The sequence below is a fragment of the Tauraco erythrolophus genome, chromosome 5, assembly GCF_009769465.1.
Source record: "Tauraco erythrolophus isolate bTauEry1 chromosome 5, bTauEry1.pri, whole genome shotgun sequence".
NCBI classification, from domain to species: Eukaryota; Metazoa; Chordata; class Aves; order Musophagiformes; family Musophagidae; genus Tauraco; species Tauraco erythrolophus.
This window is the reverse complement of record NC_141469.1, coordinates 33,867,961-33,888,195: the sequence shown is the minus strand read 5'-3', so window position 1 is coordinate 33,888,195 and position 20,235 is coordinate 33,867,961. Positions and strand designations below refer to the sequence as shown.

The 20,235-nt window shown below is 37.5% G+C and overlaps 1 protein-coding gene across 2 annotated transcripts in view; it reads left to right on the top strand.

Moving 5' to 3' along the window:
• Positions 1–20,235, top strand: part of KIAA0232 (KIAA0232 ortholog) — a 68,396-nt gene that overhangs the window by 30,272 nt on the left and 17,889 nt on the right. For both annotated transcript variants that reach the window (XM_086612087.1, XM_086612086.1), the window contains exons 3-5: positions 2,624–2,761; positions 17,624–17,690; positions 19,083–19,164. In XM_086612087.1, the coding sequence (XP_086468213.1) occupies positions 2,624–2,761; positions 17,624–17,690; positions 19,083–19,164 (287 nt within the window). The remainder of the gene's footprint in view (positions 1–2,623; positions 2,762–17,623; positions 17,691–19,082; positions 19,165–20,235) is intronic.

Sequence of the window (20,235 nt, the reverse complement as noted above, 5' to 3'; positions counted from 1 at the left end):
CAGGGGAAAAACCCCAAAAACTCAAGTTTTCAACAGTGTGGGTTTTTTTCCCTATAAAACTTAAAATGGCAATGTGAAGCACTGGCAGCCAGATGTGACTGAAAATCATATGTAGAGAAACAAACTTTCTGAGCATTGTCTAAAGAGGCAGAAAGGAGGAGAAGATTCCTGGAGCTCTGTCCTCAATTGCTGCATCCTACAAGATGAGCCGTGTTGTTCCCAGAGTGCACCAACAACGTGCTTAACTCTGGAAGGAGGGATGAGACTGTGATACGTGCAGCTCTGTGGTGGGTGCCTGACAGAGAATTTGTCGTGGACTGCCTGTATCTTCTCACAGTGGGTCGCAACCAAACGGCTGTTGCGACCACGACGTATCTCACAATCAGAAGGCTGATCCAAACTCGCTGCTATCTCAATCCAACAGAGAGCTCCAACTCACGCTCTCCCCGGGGCTACTACCACTCCAGTCTCCAGGAGGGAACTGCTGCATTCCCAGAAGGGAGTGCCCCACCTTTAACCATCCATGAGTCATGTGGTTCCTGGCTGACCAACGTGACTCACAGCACCTGTCTTGACGAGGCACAGGTGCTTTCTATTCAGCCCATGTAGCAGCCAGAAAACTTCCCAGACAAGAATTCCATTTAGCCTCCATTTAAAAAAACTGGGTATTTGCAAGGGTTAAATTTTTAAAAATTGAAAAGTGTTAAAGTTTGTAGACAAGTGTCACATATCTTTCAAATTATGTGTGGAGAACTGGATTTTATAAATTTGTACAAGCCTGAAGGTTCCTATTGCTTTGCTGACAGCCTGCTAGCATATGCAGCCAGCACAGCTATTCTTGCAGAGGTTAGCTTTAATGTACCAGTACAAACCAGAGCTTTGTTGGCATAGATGAAACGAAGTACTTTAATACATAGCATTTTGGTAGTGTTTTCCTAGTGTAGATGTTGCCTTAATCTATGTTCCACCTAAAAGCAGAGTAAATGAAGTTAACCCAGGGGACATTTGCTGGTGTGCCTGTTTTTTAATTTTGAGTAACGTATTGCAAGTGTGTGTATTTTTTCATTTGTAATTGTGCCCTTGTGGATGAGCAGGACAGGCTTTGGAAGCTGGCAAGGGCAGGTGGATCTCACCAGTTTGTATACTTTCATGTGAACACTGGGAAGAGTTAGGGTGCTCTACAGCCTGATCGTGTATAAAGAAATACATAAACTACGATTTTGGAAAAGACTTATAAATTTATCTTCAGAAAACAGTGTAGATGTATATTATCCATTTAGCCTATTTTCTGAGAATTTTATTTTTCTTATTTTTATATTACTTTCTGTTAGTCTTTTTAATAACAGAACAAGTAGCCTGTTCACATTTCTTATTTTAAATGAACCACTGACATCTTGCACAAGTATAAGGAAAAACAGAGTAAGTGGTAGATTTTTGTCCTTTCAGAACTAAATCCAATTCTTGGTGATCAAATAAGACTTTAAGAAATAAATTCGACAAATTGCTCTACTCTTTCCTGAAGGACTTGGTCATGTAAAATCACGACTGACAGCTGTTTCAATGACTGCTTCTGAAGGTGACTGGTCCCTCTTCACCTCCTTTTTTCCCCATCTTATTCTTTGATTTCATAGAGACATCTAATTTCACTGACAACTCGTTTTTACTTCATTTTGAAGCCATGGGGAATTGTTTTAAATGAGAGTAGGCCTTAGCCTGGATTTCATTAGAAGCAGTAACAGAGATGTTGAAAAGGTTGAAACAGGTATGTTGAAAAGAATCAAATGTTTGTGGATCTCTCCAGGAAGATGATTTAGATGAGTGTACATGAAAAGACATTAAAGATTATTTTCCTGGTAGCTAAAATATTTCTTTGAGATGAACATGGGAAATTGTGTGTGCATATGTGAATGGACAGTGAAGAATAAGCAAATCTGACAATAAATTTTGTAAATTCTAAAAAGTGATATGAAATGAATGCTTTGCGTCTTCAGATGATTACATATAAGACAATAGTGTTCTTCTTGGATTTTATTGTTCTTAATTAAGTGTTCTTACACGTATGGGAGCCCCCCCACCCTCCCAGTGTCTAATTTTCTTCTGAAGTTAGTTCAGCTTCATTTTAAGATAGGCGCTGGTATCTCTAGTCATAATGATGTTCATTGTGAGACTGAGTTGAAGATTTTAGGATCGGACATTGCATTTTCTTCTTTTGGCTTATTTAGCTTTTTCTTAAGTTTGCTCCTAACTCTGAACCACTTGCTTTTCATCCTTATTATTTCAGAGATCAGTGAAACTCTCTAACATATTTTGTGTAAATTACAGTAATACATTCAACCATAAATGGGCCATAAAATGATCTTTATGGATATGCTTTGCAATTGGAAAATATTGCAGTGAAGTGTGAGTAGCCTCCATGCCCTCTGAAAAATATGTATGCTTTTCTGAATAGTAAGCATGAGTTTTCTGTAATCCAACTAATCTTTAATTTGCCAAAGAGTAGTTTTTAGTAAATAAAGTGAGGCTGTTTTTATTTTGAACAGTAAGTTACTTGTAGTCCTGTTCTGCTATAGTACTGAGATATTAATGTATTTGAAATAATATAATGTCTTTATTTTTATTTTAGGAGAATGACATCTTCCTGGGCTGGGAAAAGGGACCTTACAAGAAATGGGGAAAGAGTAAGAAAAAGTGCTCTGATCTAACACTAGAGGAAATGAAAAAGCAGGCTGCTGTCCAGTGTCTTCGCTCTGCTTCTGATGAAGTAAGTCGGAACTATTTAATAAAATCTTAAGACTTTATACCCTTCTTTGTGTTGGATATATTTAGCTTGTCATGCTTGTCTTTTAATTTGTGTCTGAAAATGCAAGTTTCCCAAGAGTTCTCTGAGAGTTTTTTATTTTTCTTTAGGAAATTATGAAATTTGTATATGGCAGCAAGATTTCACAAAAGATTCCGTACTATGTAATGTCATGCTTTCCTTTATGTAAGCCCTCACCTGTTCTTGTCAGGGACAGTTGCAATGCACTAGTTTGTGTTGAAATTACCACAAAGCTTTGCATAAAAATGTTTCTTAAAATTCTAAATTTACTTTGTGTGTGACCAGCAAGGAATGGAATATTCGGGCAGAAAGCCGTCTTGCTTTGTACACGCTGTTTGTGTAATCCAGAATTGCTAAATCAAATGCAATGTATAGTAGCAAATGTTCACTTTCCAGATTACATCATTGAGTGGAAGTGGAGTTGAATTGCACTGACTGGAGAAGGTGAGGAGAGGTGAAGACAACAGGTTGAAGGAAGGTACCAGAGGCAGCAGACACCGTGTAGCTCAATAGAAAAGTGGAGAAAGGGAGAGACCATCAAAGGAAATGTTTAAAGAAAAAAATAATCTGTAGCACAGGTCAATGAAAGCTCTCCACAGAGATTTTTCAGACAGCAGAAATGAGAAAGTCTAGCTTTTAGTTTACAGGACTACAAATACTCTGGTCTGTCACTACTGAAAGAAGAAACTCCACCCTGCCTATGCAGCCTGGTTGCGTTGTTGCTCCATACAGCGTCCTAGTCATAGTTTGTGCTTGCACAAGCGTTCGTATCGTTGTGTGGAGAACTGGATTGGGAAAATGAATCAGTTTCCTGAGATTAACCTGGTCGAGGTGAAGGAAGTGTTAACCCAGAGAGGTTTCCTGGTGAGATTTGTAGCTCAGACACTTGTGCCAGCAAGAGGGAGGAAGTTATATGGCCTAGAATTATGAAGGAAGTTGGGTTGATTTGTGTGGTTATTCCCACCACCGCCTCCTTCAGAAGCATTGCCATCATGTACTGGCTTATTGTTTGCGCATCTGCTTAAGCTACTTAAGCATTTGTTCAGTTACTAAAGTGTTAATTGATTAATTGATTAACTGATCTTCCATTTTCCCATCACTTAGTATCTTAATAAAGTGATGCAAAATATAATTTTGTTGGTAATTTTCTTTGCTCTCATAGTTACTGAATGTTGAGGTCAGCACTCTGACTACCATAAAAGTTAATTTAAATATGAAACAAAAAATGAAGAAATAATTGCAAGAAGTAATGTCTTTCTTGAGGGTAAGACTATCTTTGTATACTCATTTTATGAACAACAAAAAGCAGTAGTCTTGTATGTAGACCACTGATGATTGATTGGTTTTTAGCTTTAGAAATTGCTCTCTTGATGCATCTTCACACAGCCGAAAGTCAAGGAGCATTACATAGAACTAAATTCATATCATATAGAGAGACCCAGTTGAAAAGAAGGAAGGAGGTGAATTTATTAACAATCATTGATCTGCCTCCACTTGAAAGTTCGTGTAATCTAAAACAGAAAAAGGGAAGAAACCCTTCAACGAGAGTTTTGAAAGAATAAAAAGATGTGTGATCTGAAAGGTTGAACGAGTAACTTTTTCCTTTGACTCCTGCTGCCTTGTCAGATTTTTACAGTTCTACATTAACCTATAATCTGCAACCTGTAGACTTGTGTTATTTCAGGGCTATTTTGACTTCTCTTGCATGCCTAAAAAATTCAGCTTCCACATTTGTTGTCTTTAACAAAAGTATAGGCTCTAATTTTTTTTTAAATGTATTTTCAAACACAGAGTGGAGCTTTTAAACCTTTTTTAAAAAGTTGTTAATTAAAGCTGTTCTGTAGGTAGTTTAACACTTGTATTGCATGAGAGAAATACAGATTATTTTTTTTACTTTTTTTTTTTTCCCTCTGGAGTTGAGAGGAAGGATGATCCTGCTTTGATGCTAGTGATGTTTTAAAGTAACTTGTAAGTTGTCTTTTCTTTCTGTGTTTCAAACACATTTCCTATGTTGGCTGGTTTCTGTACTTACGTTTGTATGCTAATCTGATGGGAATAATCAGTAGGACTGTGAAACGTAATGTTACAATACTATTTCTGCTGAGGCATTCAAGCTGTCCTGCGCAACATTCATGATTTCATCTCTACAAAGAGATAAAAATACTCTGTTAACTGTAGCCAAAATTGATGTTTAGTGGTGTGTGTGAGGAGCGTTTATAAAAACTGAGAAACAAAAAATTACTTTTTTTTCTAATGCCACTTGAGTTTTTTTAAATTATGTTCTGAGTCATCTAAAAATGTTTACCTGCAGAGATTTGGGTTTTTTTTTTTTTTTTTGGTCAAATAGGTAGAAGTTGGATGTGTTCATTAGGCCCTTCATAAATATGTCAACTAGCAGCTTTGTTCTTACAGGTTTTTCTTCTTGCAAGGGGTCTGGCAATAGTACACGTGGGCAGTTCTGGAACTTGCTTATGCTTTTGCTGTTCTTCTGCGGTCATATTTTCAATGTAGGTGGATGCAGAAATACCAATATACACAGATCTGGAACACTTGCCCTTCCAGCCTAACGTCTTCTATGAACCTTGGTATTGGAGCAAAGCAAACAAGGCTGAGGTAGCTCCATTGTTGGGAGTAATCAGAAGTCTTAGTGTATTTAAACTTCAGTATATTTAAATAAAATTGTATTTAAGTGAAATGGTTAGAATGTTTACCTTGTGTCTGTTAGTAGAGAGAGTATATATACACACATGTATGTGTACACACACAAACAAAAAAACCCACCTTAAAATAGGGAGAAAATGAAATGAAGATTGTAGGATTCTGCAGCCTGATCTATTTTAGGAGAAAAATATGCAGAGAATGAAACGGTATTGAGGGTTAATAATAACTTTTCTAACTCTCATAGGAAATGACAGAGATCCAGGTATCATAATTTTGAAGTTTATATTTAATTGCTTAAACCAGTAACACGTTGAGAAATTGCAGTCTGCCTCCCCCCCACCCCCCCAGTCATCAAAGGTGCTAAAATTGGGTGATCACTTCAAAAAGATGCTTGATGGGGAGAGGAAGTCATAAAATAGATGAAAATTGACATGATAACAGTGAACACTGTTTTGTCAGTCTTTCATTTAGTGGTTGAAATAAATATTTTGAAATCTCGTCTCTAGTGGATTTTCATTTACATAATATTCTTTCTTAAGGGGTACTTTATTTGGTAGCTTAGTTTTGTTTGAATTCAGTTTTTTCTCTCTTATTAAAAAGAGTAATGATGTAAAACAATAGGCTGAGCCTAAAATCCAAGACACTACTTACAGTTTTATGGTGCAGAAAACAAATATTTGACTGCAAAAAGCCTGCAGTTTGGTGTTTATTTCTAAAACATTTCCTCAGTTACGGAGTATGACAAGTCAGGAAGGCTGCAGCCTTTTCACTGCTCTGCATCGCTGTGTCTTGCCATGGCAAAGCGTGTTGCGATCTAAGTGCTTTTGTGAGAGGAGGCCTGATTTGGACAGGTACTATCTTGTATATGTAAGAATGCAAATTGTTACTGTGTGTTTGTTCTGAGGACAGTATTTGGTGTGTGTGAAGCATTTTAATGTCTCAAGTTGTTTGTGTACGTATGCATCTTTGACTGCAGATGCTCTCGATGCAGTCAGAAGTAGAGAAAATTTAAGTACACTGCAACTTGCCAGAAAATGAAGTCAGAATGATGATGACTGTTAAGACAAGTACATTAATGTAGTAATCAATTGCTATTCTTACTGCAGTTCTAAAGTTTATTTTTTTCCAAAACACTTGAATGGAATATACATAGCAGTTCAGAGACGTGCTGAAGAATTGTTCACGTTTTAAAAAGCTTGTTAATATTGACCTTGAATAGAGACTTTTATCTTAATTCTCATTCAGTTGAATTGTAGAAGAAATTTTAAAATGTTGGTTTGCAATTAGCTAACAAAGTAAGGGTGTCCATTCTATTGAACTGTTGGGTGAAAAATCGCAAGTGTTTAGGATGGAGGAGTATTTATGTAAAAGTCTTTGAGGAAACTAAGAAATTTTATCCTGAAATTCCTGCCTCAAGTTTTAAGTAAAACCAGCTGTTTGACTTTTTTTTGGTTAGTGGGGGTTTTTGTTGTTGTTTTAATTCCGATCTGGTACACTTAAAACTAAGGTCAGTTTGTTCATGTATAGTTTCTAGGATGCTTTTTTAATTTATTTTAAGCGTCCTAATTCTGAAAGTCTGTAAATTATTTTGTGTTTGAATAATGAAACTTGTCAGTAACAAGACAGAAAGGAGTATCTTTGAGACTCAGACCTTTAGTAAAAAAAGTAAGAGTTGAGACATTCACCTGTGTTGTGGTTTTTTTTTTCAAGGTGGATACTGTCTGAGCAAGACTGGAGTTAGAGGTTACTTATTGAAACTGATTTGTGTAAGACTTTCCAGTAGATTTATTTCCTACTGATACTGAAATGACTCATGTTGCCTGTCCATTGGACATAAATCCGAGCTTAATTAGCTTTTAACTGACTAGTTTTCTGCTAAAGGTTGCATTGCTCAATAGAGCAAGAAGGTTTTCAACTGTCTTATTGTAGTTCCTATATAATATAGTTCATTCACTGAATGCTTGGAAGTATTACATGTGAAATTCCACCCCAAGATGGTGCTAGAGTTTCAGTTCAAGCCATCAGTGGATCTTTATTCTGCTGAACTGTGTGACGACATTTTAAGGATGAGCAAAGGAGACTCCTTCATATGTATCTTTCTGCCCTGATGAAACCACGTCTCCCAAGCTCTTTGCTTCTCTGCATATAGGTGGCTGCTTCACCTGAGCTGTTCCACAGCACATAGGGAGACACTGCGAGTATCTAAGGCTGCCGACCTCTCAGGGCCTCATGTCCTCATGGGGTTCAGGCAATGCGGTCCGTTTCTGAACTAGCCTGGCTCTCAGAATCTGCGAACTGCTATGTGAAACAGTGTACAACATGCTAAAGTAAGAATTAGTCTTGGTTGATAGATTCCATAATGAATTTTGAAAGAGCACTACTCAAATACATTAGAGAAAAGCAACAATGCCTTCCATCCCGTTTTTCTAAGTAGTTACTGCTTGGAGGTAACACTGAAACATAATTGGTGAAACTAACAGTAATTTCTTTGAAATGTAGTCACGTGTGGGCATGCTGTTATTTGGAGCATTGACTTTGCTTGTTTTGAATTATGAGGGGGAATATGACCCTTCTGATATCTGTATTATCATATGGGAGCACTTACAGGAACAAGTGTGGCTCTAGTGAACAGTGTTGTTAAAAAATTGAAATCGTAATCCTATTTTCAAATGTACCTTGCTTTCAGCACAAATTTGAAATGTATCTAAAATAAGATTCTGTTGAAGTTTTCTTAGTGTTTGTCATCTTCCTTGCACCAAGTGCAGAGCTGTCACACTTTCCATGCAATTACTACAGTTCTGCACATAAACCTTTCTTGAAGAAATTAGCTCTTAATCAGGCCACATTAATCAATTGGTTATGATTCCGTGTCTGAGCGTGTTTGTATTGATGGGTTACTCTGGCCCACCTTGTAGTCTCCAAAGATTATGGTATCTGTGGGCCAGTTAGACCAAGGTGCTATTGCGTAATATGTCTTGCGCTTGGCGATAGCGATGTGTGGGAAGTGAGGCAAAAGGGCTTGTGGAGCCTGTAACGCAGGGACTGTGTTTCTTTTCATCTTGTCTAGGATGCCAGATTAACTATATTATTTAAAATTGGTTTTAATCACTGGTTTATTTCTGCTGTTCTCTACTTCTCTGACGTAAACCAATATTAATTAGGTAATACATTCTGACTACTATGCTGAGGTACCAGGGAATCAAATAGTAAACATTAAATGGTTTGTTAAGTGATTTAACTTATGCGTCTTCATATAACTAGAAGGGACATGAACAAGAGGTATAAAGAAGGTACCCACTATTCTTTTGACTTTTTAAAGAATAAGTGAAAAATGTTAGTCAAAAAACCCTGTAAGTAGGGTAACAAAGTGCTAGGATGAACATTGTTAATGTAAAGATAAAGAACAGCACAAGAAGGAAGCAAGTTTTGTAAAAGCCATCTTAACACATCCGAAGGATGAAATGTTGAAGCTGCTGTTGAAAAGTCCGAATTTATTAAAGCAAAAAATGAAGGTTCCAAAACAACGGTAATGCTTCTTGAAGCATATATCCTGACTAACTCAGCAGGAAGCATTTTGGTGTGTCTGAGGATGATTGTTCAGAATTTTTTTCCAGGAAACGCCAAAACACTTCACAAAACCAGTGAATATTATATTTCTTCTGGGTTGTATCCAGTTGGCCTTCTGGAAGGGGATATGCTAGCTGTTTCTAGAACACACGACATTATTTAGGAAAGGATTTTAATTTTTTTTCAGGAGCTAAGAAAGATTTTAGACAATGTGTATGTTTTGGAGAATAAAATCAAGCTAGGACTGATGTTACTCAGCTGCTTCTATGAGAAGGCACAGTAGGGTTTTATTATTTCCAAGCAGTCTTTTTTTTTTTTCTATGATAACTTAATTTGGATTGGTTTAAGAGAATTTGTATTGGCTCTTTATTATCAGATCCATTGGCTTCAAAAGCCTTTTCCTTCTTTCCCCATTCATATACTAAGTAAGCAATGTGGTATTGAACTTGGCAAACCATATTAGCCTGTGTTTTATAACTTCAGATACCAAAAAAAATTGAAAGTGTATTTGTCTTGCCAAAGTAACCATTACAGAATAAAATAATTACAATAAATCGATTCCTTTTGATTTCGGCATTTAAATAAATATTCATAGTACCACATATCTGATTCGCCAGATTACTGAAGCTACTCTGAGTATAATATTAACTTTAATGGAAGTGGACAAAAGTTTTAATTATTCCAATTTTTGTTTGAGTTTTCTTGATATAGAAAAATTATATATAGAAGTGGAGAAGTTCTTTGTGGGAGTGTAGTGTCATGGTTTAGCCAGGCCGCCACACAGCCGCTCACTCACCCTCACCCACCCTGGGGGAATGGGGAAGAGAATTAAAGGGGAAAAGGGAAGGAGACTTGTGGGTTGAGATAAGAACAATTTAGTAATAACAATAATATAAAATTCAAACTGATAATGATAATGATAATAATAATATATTTATATATATAATGATAGTATTATATACAAAGAAGTGATACACAGTGTAATTGCTCACCACTTGGTGACCAATGCCTGTCCCGTCCTGGCAAATGATCCCAAAACAGGTAAGTCTTGACACTGCAATCCTGGATGAGTGACAAGCCTGAAATCCTAAGTCTTAAGTTCAAATCACAAGGAGAGTTGAGGACTCTTTGTCCCCACCATGCTCTCCCTCAGCCTGTTGTGCTCCTGCACACTGGCAAAAACATGGGAAGCTGAAAAGTCCTTGAGACCCTCAGTGCCAACTATAAACATCAGTGCTATCAACATTGTTCTCATAAGGAGTCCCAGACTAAAACCAAAACATGGAGCTCTTCTAGCTGCTAAAAAGAACTAAGTCTGTCCCAGCCAAAACCAGGACACTTAGTCTGCACAGAATCATAGAATCATAGAATGGTTAGGGCTGGAAGGGACCTTCAAAGGTCATCTAGTCCAACCCCCCTGCAACAAACAGGGATATCTCCAACTAGATCAGGTTGCTCAGGGCCTTGTCCAACCTGGCCTTGAATGTCTCCAGGGATGGAGCATCCACCACCTCTCTGGGCAACCTGTTCCAGTGTTCTACCACTCTTATGGTAAAAAATTTTTTCCTAATATCCAATCTGAATCTACCTCCCTCTATTTTAAAACCATTACCCCTTGTCCTATCACAACAGGCCCTCCTGAACAGCCTCTCCCCATCTTTCTTGTAGGCCCCCTTGAGGTACTGGAAGACCGCTATAAGGTCACCCTGGAGCCTCCTCTTCTCCAGGCTGAACAGCCCCAACTCTTTCAGCCTGTCCTCATAGGAAAGGTGCTCCAGCCCTCTTATCATCTTCGTGGCCCTCCTCTGGACCCTCTCCAACTGGTCCATGTCCTTCTTGTGTTGGGGGCTCCAGAACTGGACGCAGTACTCCAGGTGAGATCTCACGAGAGCAGAGTAGAGGAGGAGAATCCCCTCCCTTGACCTGCTGGCCACGCTCCCCTTGATGCAGCCCAGGATGCAGTTGGCCTTCTGGGCCGCAAGAGCACATTGCCAGCTCATATTGAGCTTCTCGTCCACCAGTACTCCCAAGTCCTTCTCCTCAGGGCTGCTCTCGATCCATTCTCCGCCCAGTCTGTATTTGTGCCTGGGATTGCCATGACCCAGATGTAGGACCTTGCACTTGGCCTGGTTGAACTTCATGAGGTTGGCACGGGCCCACCTCTCCAAGATGTTGCTTCATAACATTTTTTGGGCATTTGTTTCTCAGTTTACATCAAGCCAGCAAAAGTAAATTAATATTTATCTTGTATTTCTTGTATTTAAGTATCTCCCATAGTATAGTTTGTTTTGTCCTAGAGGCTGAAAGTAGATGTTCGGTATGATTGAAAGTTACTTCACCTTGCGTGTACTCTCAATGATAATGAGAGCAAAATGGGGCGAGGGAATTGTCTCACCAGCAGCTTCTCTGATAAGTCTGGGACAGAAAAAAAGCTTACATATGCATGTCTTAGAGGGAGAAGGCATCATGCTCTTTCAGATACACAACCATGACCATGAAAGTGCCAGAGAAGTCGGTTACAGAGCTCTCCTGAGTAATGCCTTGTGTTTCATCACATAACAATGTTACTAGATTCTAATTTTCCTTAATGTAGAACAATCATTTTCACCAAAAACTTGAATTGGGGCCCATTATGAATTCTTAATGATACGCACAAGCAGACTTCAAAGAATATGGCAGAGTTCCTACTGAGGAAACTTCAAGGGTCCTTTCTGCATTTCACTTGATGCAGTGAATAACTTTTGCATAATTGGTGGGAACATGCTTTAGAAAGTTTCTCCCGTTTCATTGCTAATATAGATATGAACGTTTCAGCATCCGAAAGTTGAAGTACTGTGATTAAGTGAAATCTCACAGCAGTGCTGCTTACAAGGATAGTAAGTCTTTTCTGGCTTCGAAGTCAGCATATCTATTTATAAGTGGTGAATAATAATCAGGAAGAATAGTTTCTGGAGAGGAACTATCCTTTTTTGGAGGGATAACTTTTATCTCAATGTAGCCACTATGGGAGGGAGCTACAAGAATTAAGTTTTAAATAACAGAAGTCAGATTAACTGCTCTAGTAACCTACATTTAGGAATAGCGTGTTCACTTTAAGTTGGTTTGAGCTGGTAGTTGACCTCTTTTATCTAGTGTTGGTAAATAACATGCTATTATCTCTCTCTCTTACAATGTGTGGTGTGAAGTAGTGAATTACAGCTCTGAAATATGAGCCTGATCTAGATATGTGATTTACATTTCCTAATGCTATTTTAGTACAGAAGACAGGACTAAGAGAGTTGCAAGGAAGTATTTTTATCTCCTTGTTGAAGAGCTATTGCTCTTGTATTGCTTGAGATTGGATTTTTGTGATATTAAGTTGGTTTGTCTGCTTGGAAATTGATATTCTAAGGTCACACATCTATTGAAGATTACTTGGATCAGGCATTCATGAGCCCCAAAGGAGAAGTTAATAAATATGATTTGTTTTTCTGACTGGTCCAATGTCTTTGTTGTAAATCGTTATGCATTCAAGTAAAAAGCTAAATCTTTAATTATGTTCTTACTACTGAAGGATCAAAAAGATGTTGTACAAATACGTACTCTAAATGTTTCTTAGTGTTATCCACCTTGTTTTATTCCTTTGAACTCTACCTTGATTCAACACCCTAGGGAAGCTGCTGTTTTGGTGGATTGATTTATTTATTTATTCATTTATTTATTTAGTGATGATCTTGGGGTTAGGGATTATTGAGGGTTTTTGTAGTCTTTTTTTTTGGTCTTTCTATTTCTTCAGCACCTCCTTTGAGAGTACTTGTAACCAGATGAATTATACTGTATCAGAATGTTAGAAAATGAAAAGCTAGACTTCTATCTAGCTGTCATCATCCTACAAAATATAGAAATAGATGTGTGGTTGCAATGAATCATGTTTGTGCCTTACGCAGTTCATGTGGCTTGACAGCTGATTCGTATAGAACTGCTACCTAATTCTGCTCTTGGTGACAGGCTACATGCCAAGAAAACAGTCCTGGTACACTACAATCAGAGTTCCATCTCTATCTGGAGAGTCCTATGACCTGTTAAAAGAATTATTTGAAACTATGAATATATTGACCTACTTTAATTTCTAGATTGTTTGAACTTGTATTCTGCGAAAGTGGTGGCATCTGTATTGTGCTCTAGCTGATCGTGCTTCAGCAGGGGTTTGGACTAGATGGTCTCCAAAGGTTCTTTCCAACCTAAACTGTTCTGTGTGTCTGGGAAGGTGAAATGAGGATTTGTTCTAAAAGTGTAAGCTAGAAAGCTCTCAAAAACATAAAAGCAAATGAGTGATTATTTTAATTGTTTAAGTAAAATGACATGTAATACTTTTGTCTTTTCAAAAAGCTTAAAGAGGAACAAGGAACTTTTCCTCACACCTCACTGGCCTGAAATAACAAGCCATATTTAGTCAATATTTACAGTACACAGTTAAAACCTTCTGGAGGAAAGCTATTAGCTTATGTTAGACTAGAAGAAAAACAAACAAACAAAAAAAACCCACCTAAAACCAACTCTTCCCTTTGAGTTGTATAATCTGACGGAATTTTTCTGTTTCTGTGTATATATTTATGGCACATCAGATCTGGAAAGCTCATTCTAAATATTGGGTATCACAGTTTTGTTTTCCTTTTTTTTGTTCAGAATTTTTGGCTGTTGCATATGTGCAGATCTGCAGAACAAAGTGTACATTTGCATGGCATTTTTTTGGATGGAAGAGCCATAACTAGGCATCATTACTGGGTGATAGGAAGGAGTGAAAGATCAGATCAGTGAAAAAAAATTCTGCTGACCCATGCTGTCCTCAGTTCCATAGAATAACTGTGTGAAATAGTGGTACATGAACATTTGTGATCAAATTCAGGAAATGCTTGTTAAATCTCCTGGATGATGACTGTGCAGTGCTTGTTTGCAACAGTCAGAAGTAACTTACTAGCAGAAGTGAACGTCAACAAGAATTCAAGTGATTTGTCAAGAATCTGAGAGGAGCTAATGTTTCACAGCTTCTTAGTAAATAAATCTGCGAAGATAGAAGCCAGTGGCTGCTGTTAAAATAGGCAACAGTTTTTAGAATTTGAACTTGATGCACGTAATGTTGTTTTGTATCCATGGTTCACAATTAATGAAACTGATTATTTTGAATTTATAAAAATACTTCAGAAGTAACTAAATTTATAGATTTAATACCTTCTGGGGACATTTTCTGCAGCTATACAGGAGCATGAATGTACGCACAAACCCAGTTGGGTTGCTTTAAGCTAATGAGTTACTGCTTGTCATTTCTGACTGCTCCACTTCCCAAGTGGAGCATATTAAAAAGATCTTTTCATTTAAGATTTGATATTATATGTACACACATATATATATGCATGCATGTTAAAAAAAAAAAAAAACAACAAAGTTTTGGGTTTTGATGTTTCTTTTTTAATTGCTCTCATTTCTTGTTCTGCAGAACTATGTTAATTTGGCCGTGAATAGAGTCTCATGTTGGTCAGTAGGCAAGGCCTGGGCTATGAGAGTCCTGTAACTCCAGCAGTCAGATTGATTCTTGTTCATGCTGGCTGAGTTCAGAAGCTTAATTTATCTGTTAGCACGGTCACTCCTATGCCAGTAACATAACACCTATCCTTTATATAATCCTTCCCTTACTTCAGCCAGCTGATGAAAAGCCAAAAAGAAGAACTTTTGATGGAACTGGATGTAAGTTAAAGCAGGGGAAGGAAATAGAAATATGTTGGAAACAGCAGAACAAAGTAAAATATGTTTTTGTCATGGAGGAAGTTTTGTTATGCAAGATGAAAAATAGGAGTTAAAAAAATGACATGCTGCCCTTTGTAGTTTGAATAAGAAAAAAGAGTAAGTAGGAATCTGTGTCAGTAGTTTAAATCTTACAGATAATCATGTGTTTTAAGCTTTTTGTTGGAATTACAAAAGCAATTGTAATTAGGCACTTCGATGTTGAAAAGTGTTTTTAAGGTGCTCCAGTACTTGTTCTGTTTGGGACTATCTTTAATTTGAACACAAGCAAAGCAGTTCAGGCAGATCACCTAATTTTGTGAAGCGATTGTGTCCTATTGAACCAAGCCAGTGCCTGGAATATCTTACTTTCTGGCAATGGGGTTACTGCAACTACAGTGCATTAATTTAAACAATGAAAAAATACAGCAAATAAATCTCATGTTCAGAGAAGAACACTGTCCCGTGCAAAGTAATTGCTGAGGCATTTGTTGCATTAAGTCTGCAGCTTGTTTTTATATAGTGCAGTAATAGGTAGAGCAAGTGGTCTCTAGAGACTTGTCATTCTGCACAGTGGCTTCCCCCCCCACCCCTTGCTTTTTTTCCAAAAGCCAGCGTTAGCTCCATCAGTGTGCTATGCGGGACAGCGTGCAGCATGTCAGCTGACTCAAGTATTAGTTTCATGGTGCAGGAGGAAATGAAGCGTTTGATTCCAAAAGTTTTCACTTCTTCGGTACAATGGTGAGCATATTGTTGGTTTGGGGGATATTTTTTTTTTTTTTTTTTTCCCATGATGTTAGAATTAAGTTAAGGAAGTGAGTCTGTATTCTTCAGGCTTTGAGTGTTTGCTGCAGGTGTGCGTTCGATTAGACCGTTTGGAGAGCGAAGGGAAAACAAGACCAGCTCGTCCTCTGTTGCCCTTTCATGGGAGGAGGGGGCAGTCAGGAGTGGTATAGGCATAAAGTGACTATTATTACAACCACATAGGTTTGTCCATATTATTACTGTGCTACTTGGTTCTTTCTAAATGCTTTAATTTATATTGGTGAATTTACTGATCTAGAAGATGCCTTCTAAAGTTTAATATTGCTAAGTCATTCTCAGTTAAGTATGTGGCATAAAGGTTTATATTTAGCACTTCAGTGCAGCAATGCAGTTAGGAATAGAAAATTGCTTTCTCACTTGGCTGCAAGTAATCAAAATTTAGAAGTTAGCGTATAAATCATTGCTTCAGTATGTTATTTTTCAAGTGTGTGTTTCTGACAGAGAATTAAACAAGCTAGTTTTGCTGTATAAATTAATATTCCTGTTTCCATAATATTTTTTTTTTGTGCTTTAGCAATGTATATTCACATTTCTCATCAATTTCTAGCCAATAATCAGGAGCGAGGAGAAACTCTTAGATCTTGGAAAAATGAAATCTTTATACCACTGTGGTGACACAGCAAATCAGACTCTTCTTTTATGCATTTCTGTAACTCGACGTTTGGTCTGCGTTACCTTTGGAGAGAATGCATGGTCCGTGACTGTGTGCACACAAAATCATGTCAAATTGTAGGAGGTTTGTATAAGTCTCAGTCTCCAAATATGATGAGGACAAGGTGCTGGAGTTGAAACTGAGGAAACTGCACATAGAATACAAGCAGCCACACAGTCCTCCCTCATTACCATTCCCAGCTGTGTGGTCATGTGCAGGGGACTTCTTGCATCCTCCTCACTTGTTTTAGATTGCGGCGTTTTGCCATGATTCCAGCCTTCTGTTTGCAGCCATGGAAAGTGCAAAGCACTGAAATAAGAACAACAGTAATATTTACACAGTACCCACCTCAGCTAGTTTTTCTCCCAAAAGCAAGGGCTGTAGGCTGGTATTTCACAGAGTGCCATGCAACTTTTATTCTATTAGAATACCACGGCGTATTCTCCTATGGGAGAGGTGGTAGTGTGTTGTCCCCCTTTGTGTGTGTGTTTATCTTTCAGTGTTTTGCTGTTCTGGTGCTGCTGCTTTACGTAGAACTGCTTGCAAGTCCAGGCAGATAGTAAAAGCAGAAGAAAACACGTGTGAGAAGAACACTGAAATTGGATTTTAAAGGAAGCTTGCGTGTGTGGATGATTTATGTGCAGGAATAAAGGAGGAAAATAGAGGCTTATAGGGAAGGCGAATAAGCTGTTTATTTTTTCCTCTGCTCTCCTGAGCAAACAACACAGTGTTTAAAAAGAAAAATAATGGACATTGTAAAACTGTGGGGTAAGTTTTGCGTGAAGACACTGTGGAAGCTTTTCTGCTCTCTCCCTGCCACCTACACGTGTATGTCTTCACACTGTTCTCCTTTTCACCTTCGCTTCTGATTTTCTATATCCTTATAACAGTCCCATTCTCACAGGTGTAAATTGTGCAACCAAAAGGGTCAGGCTTAGCTTTTTAAAATACATCTTAGTGAACAGTTGATTATTCTACTTTTATCCTGAGACTCTGGGCTAAATCCTAAGTGGTATTGTGCGGTAAATGTAACAGTGCAGAGTTCGCAAAACCTTGGATATACAATAATGCAACAATGTGGCTTGGAGTTTGAAATCTCTGTGAATGTATGTACATGTTTTGTGGAATCATTTTGATGTCTAATTAATGTATTTATAGAACTGAATTTACACCTAGTAATATTTTTTGTTGCTTTTTATTGCATAGTTACCATGCAAAAAGAAAAATATGTGTGCTCAGGTGTCTTTACTGTATTGATGTCTTTATATAAACTGAATATTCTTTTTAGTAAGTTATTTTTTCTTTTTTCTTTTATCCCCTGCTATCATTTTGTTGTTGTGCAGAGTTCTGGGATTGAAACGTTAGTGGAGGAGCTTTGCTCCAGACTGAAAGACCTTCAGAGTAAGCAAGGTGAGGAATAAATCTTCAAACTTGAGGCCATATATTATATTTATCAACTGTGTAACATTCTGAGACGTGGGGGTGGGGGAGCAGACTGTTAATTTGGTAGCTTTTAATACAGGCCATGCAATTTTTAAAATACGTTTGAATAATTTCATTCAAATAGTTTAGGCAATTCTGTACTAGTATGCTTTGTTTACTTAACAAATAGCCATTCACAAATGGAGTTTTCCTCATGAAAAGCTACAACTGTTCATATCCAGCTATGCCAGCCTTTTTAGTAACTATTCCATATTCAGCACCCCACTCCTCACCAAAAGAAATAAAGTAGGCTTGATTCTGTTCCTTTTGTGTATTGACATTTGCAAACAGTAGATTGGCCTCAGAATTGTTACATACTAGCTACTCCTGTGAAAAACATCCAAGTAGCCATCACAGAGAGATGTGCTTAAAATTTCCAGGCTTTAGGGGATTGATAATGGGGACTTTATGTTGTCAAGCTTAGGGCGGGGAGCACAATAGAAAATTGAGGTGTCTCCAGTGAAAGTCTGGCACATGGCAGCAGCCGTTGACATTTAGTAGTAAAATTAATATGCTTATTGTGTATTATAAATAGCAATAAAGAAGGGATAAAATATTTACCTGCTTAAAGCATGATTTTAGCTGTTTCCATTCCTTTTTTCTATTTTTAAGCAGTAATTACTAGTCAGCCCTCAGTATTTCATAGTGCTATGCTATGACACTTTCTTACTGAGCCGAGGTGATGTGAACTGTTTATTCTGATAAAAAGTAAAATTAGTGTGTATGTCTCAGTATCTTTTTGGTGTTTTACAGATTTTAGTATAAAGAATTAGAAATCTTTAGAATCACCTCCCACGAAGGAAATATGCCTTTACATCCACCCAAAGCACAGCAACTACTGCAGTGGGACCTCCTTTTAGTGAAATTAAGTGAATGAAGAATTTATATGCAATTTAGTGAATTAAGAAGTTAGATGCAACCATTCATAAAAATATTTAGTTAAATAGTTGATTTTTTTTTTTTTAAATTATATGTAGCAACGCAAGAAGGAGATAAGGGTTTGGGTATGAAATAACTAAAAATTCACTAGTAAGTCTCCTAGTGGAGGCATTGCTAACCTTGAAGTTGCATGCAGTTGCCAGCCAGTCATGTTTGGTGAAATTCGCAGGGCTTAACAAGACAACTGTGGAAAACTTGAATCTTGGGTGGTAACTTGTAATTTCTTGGTGTTTAATAACCAGGCTATAAATTGCTCTGTTATTTACAGTGTTTTATGGAAGTTTACTACTATTTCCTAGTGCTTTTTGTTAAATACTGTTATAAAATACACTGGCTTTTTTAATTTTTCTGTTAAGCATTTGGAATTTTCTTCCAAAACAGAGGAGAAGATTCACAAAAAGTTAGAAGGCTCTTTGTCTCCTGAGACTGATTTATCTCCCACAGCAAAGGATCAAGTAGAAATGTATGCATTTTTTAATTATTACTATCTGACATGCTTTTCTCTTTTCTCCTTCTACTCCCATGTTTTAACACAGTGAAGTTAACTTAGTGGGGAATCTGGAGTTTTCTGGATATTAGGAAACACGTTTTTTTCTCTGCCATCTTCTTTTGTTAATGTTACGTGTTTAAACATGAGCATTTGGTACCATGGGCTAGTTTAATTTCTGGCAAAGTCCTGACTGCTTTCTTTTAACTGTATGCAATTCAAACCGTACTGTATTTTAGTTTCCTTAAGACCAAGTCAACTAGACAAATTAAAAGCCTTTAAAACAGCATTAGCTGACACATTAGACTTGCAAGGAGGGAATCAGTTTCCTGGCTTCATAAAATCACAGAATGGTTTGAGTTGGAAGGGACCTTTAAAAAGGTCATCTAGTCCAACCCCCCTTGCAATGAGCAGGCACATCTTCAACTAGATCAGGTTGCTCAGAGCACCGTCCGCCCTGACCTTGAATGTTTCCAGGGATGAGGCATCTGCTACCTCTCTGGGCCTGTTTCAGTGTTTCACCACTTTCATTGTAAAAAATGTCTCCCTTCTATCTAGTCTGAATCTACTCTCTTTTAGTTTAAAACCATTACCCCTTGTCCTATTTTTTTCAGAACTTTTTGTCTTCTGTTGCTGAAATGGGAAACAGTCTTTTATAACCTTTAAACTCTATTTATAAACAAAGTGGTCTACTAGTTACCAAGTACCTGAGTCCGGTGTTCCTGAAGTACCCTGGAGTTTTATCATTGACTTCTCTTGGAGATATGACTGCGTCTGTATCTCTTAATAATAACCATTGGTAGCAACAGTCTAGTAGGAGTGTTGCTAAAGGGATGATAGTTCTTCAGGGACCTGATTATGCTAAATACACATTTAACTAACTTCTGAATGTTTTTTATTAGGTTTTCATTGAAATATATGTGATTCAGTATAAATCTCTCTACTGTCAAACACATGCTACTTTAAAAGTTGTAGAAAACTGTATTTTAATCTTGTCCCTGTTGCACAAAGCTCTTAAGCATCTTAAACTACTCAAGAACTAATCTT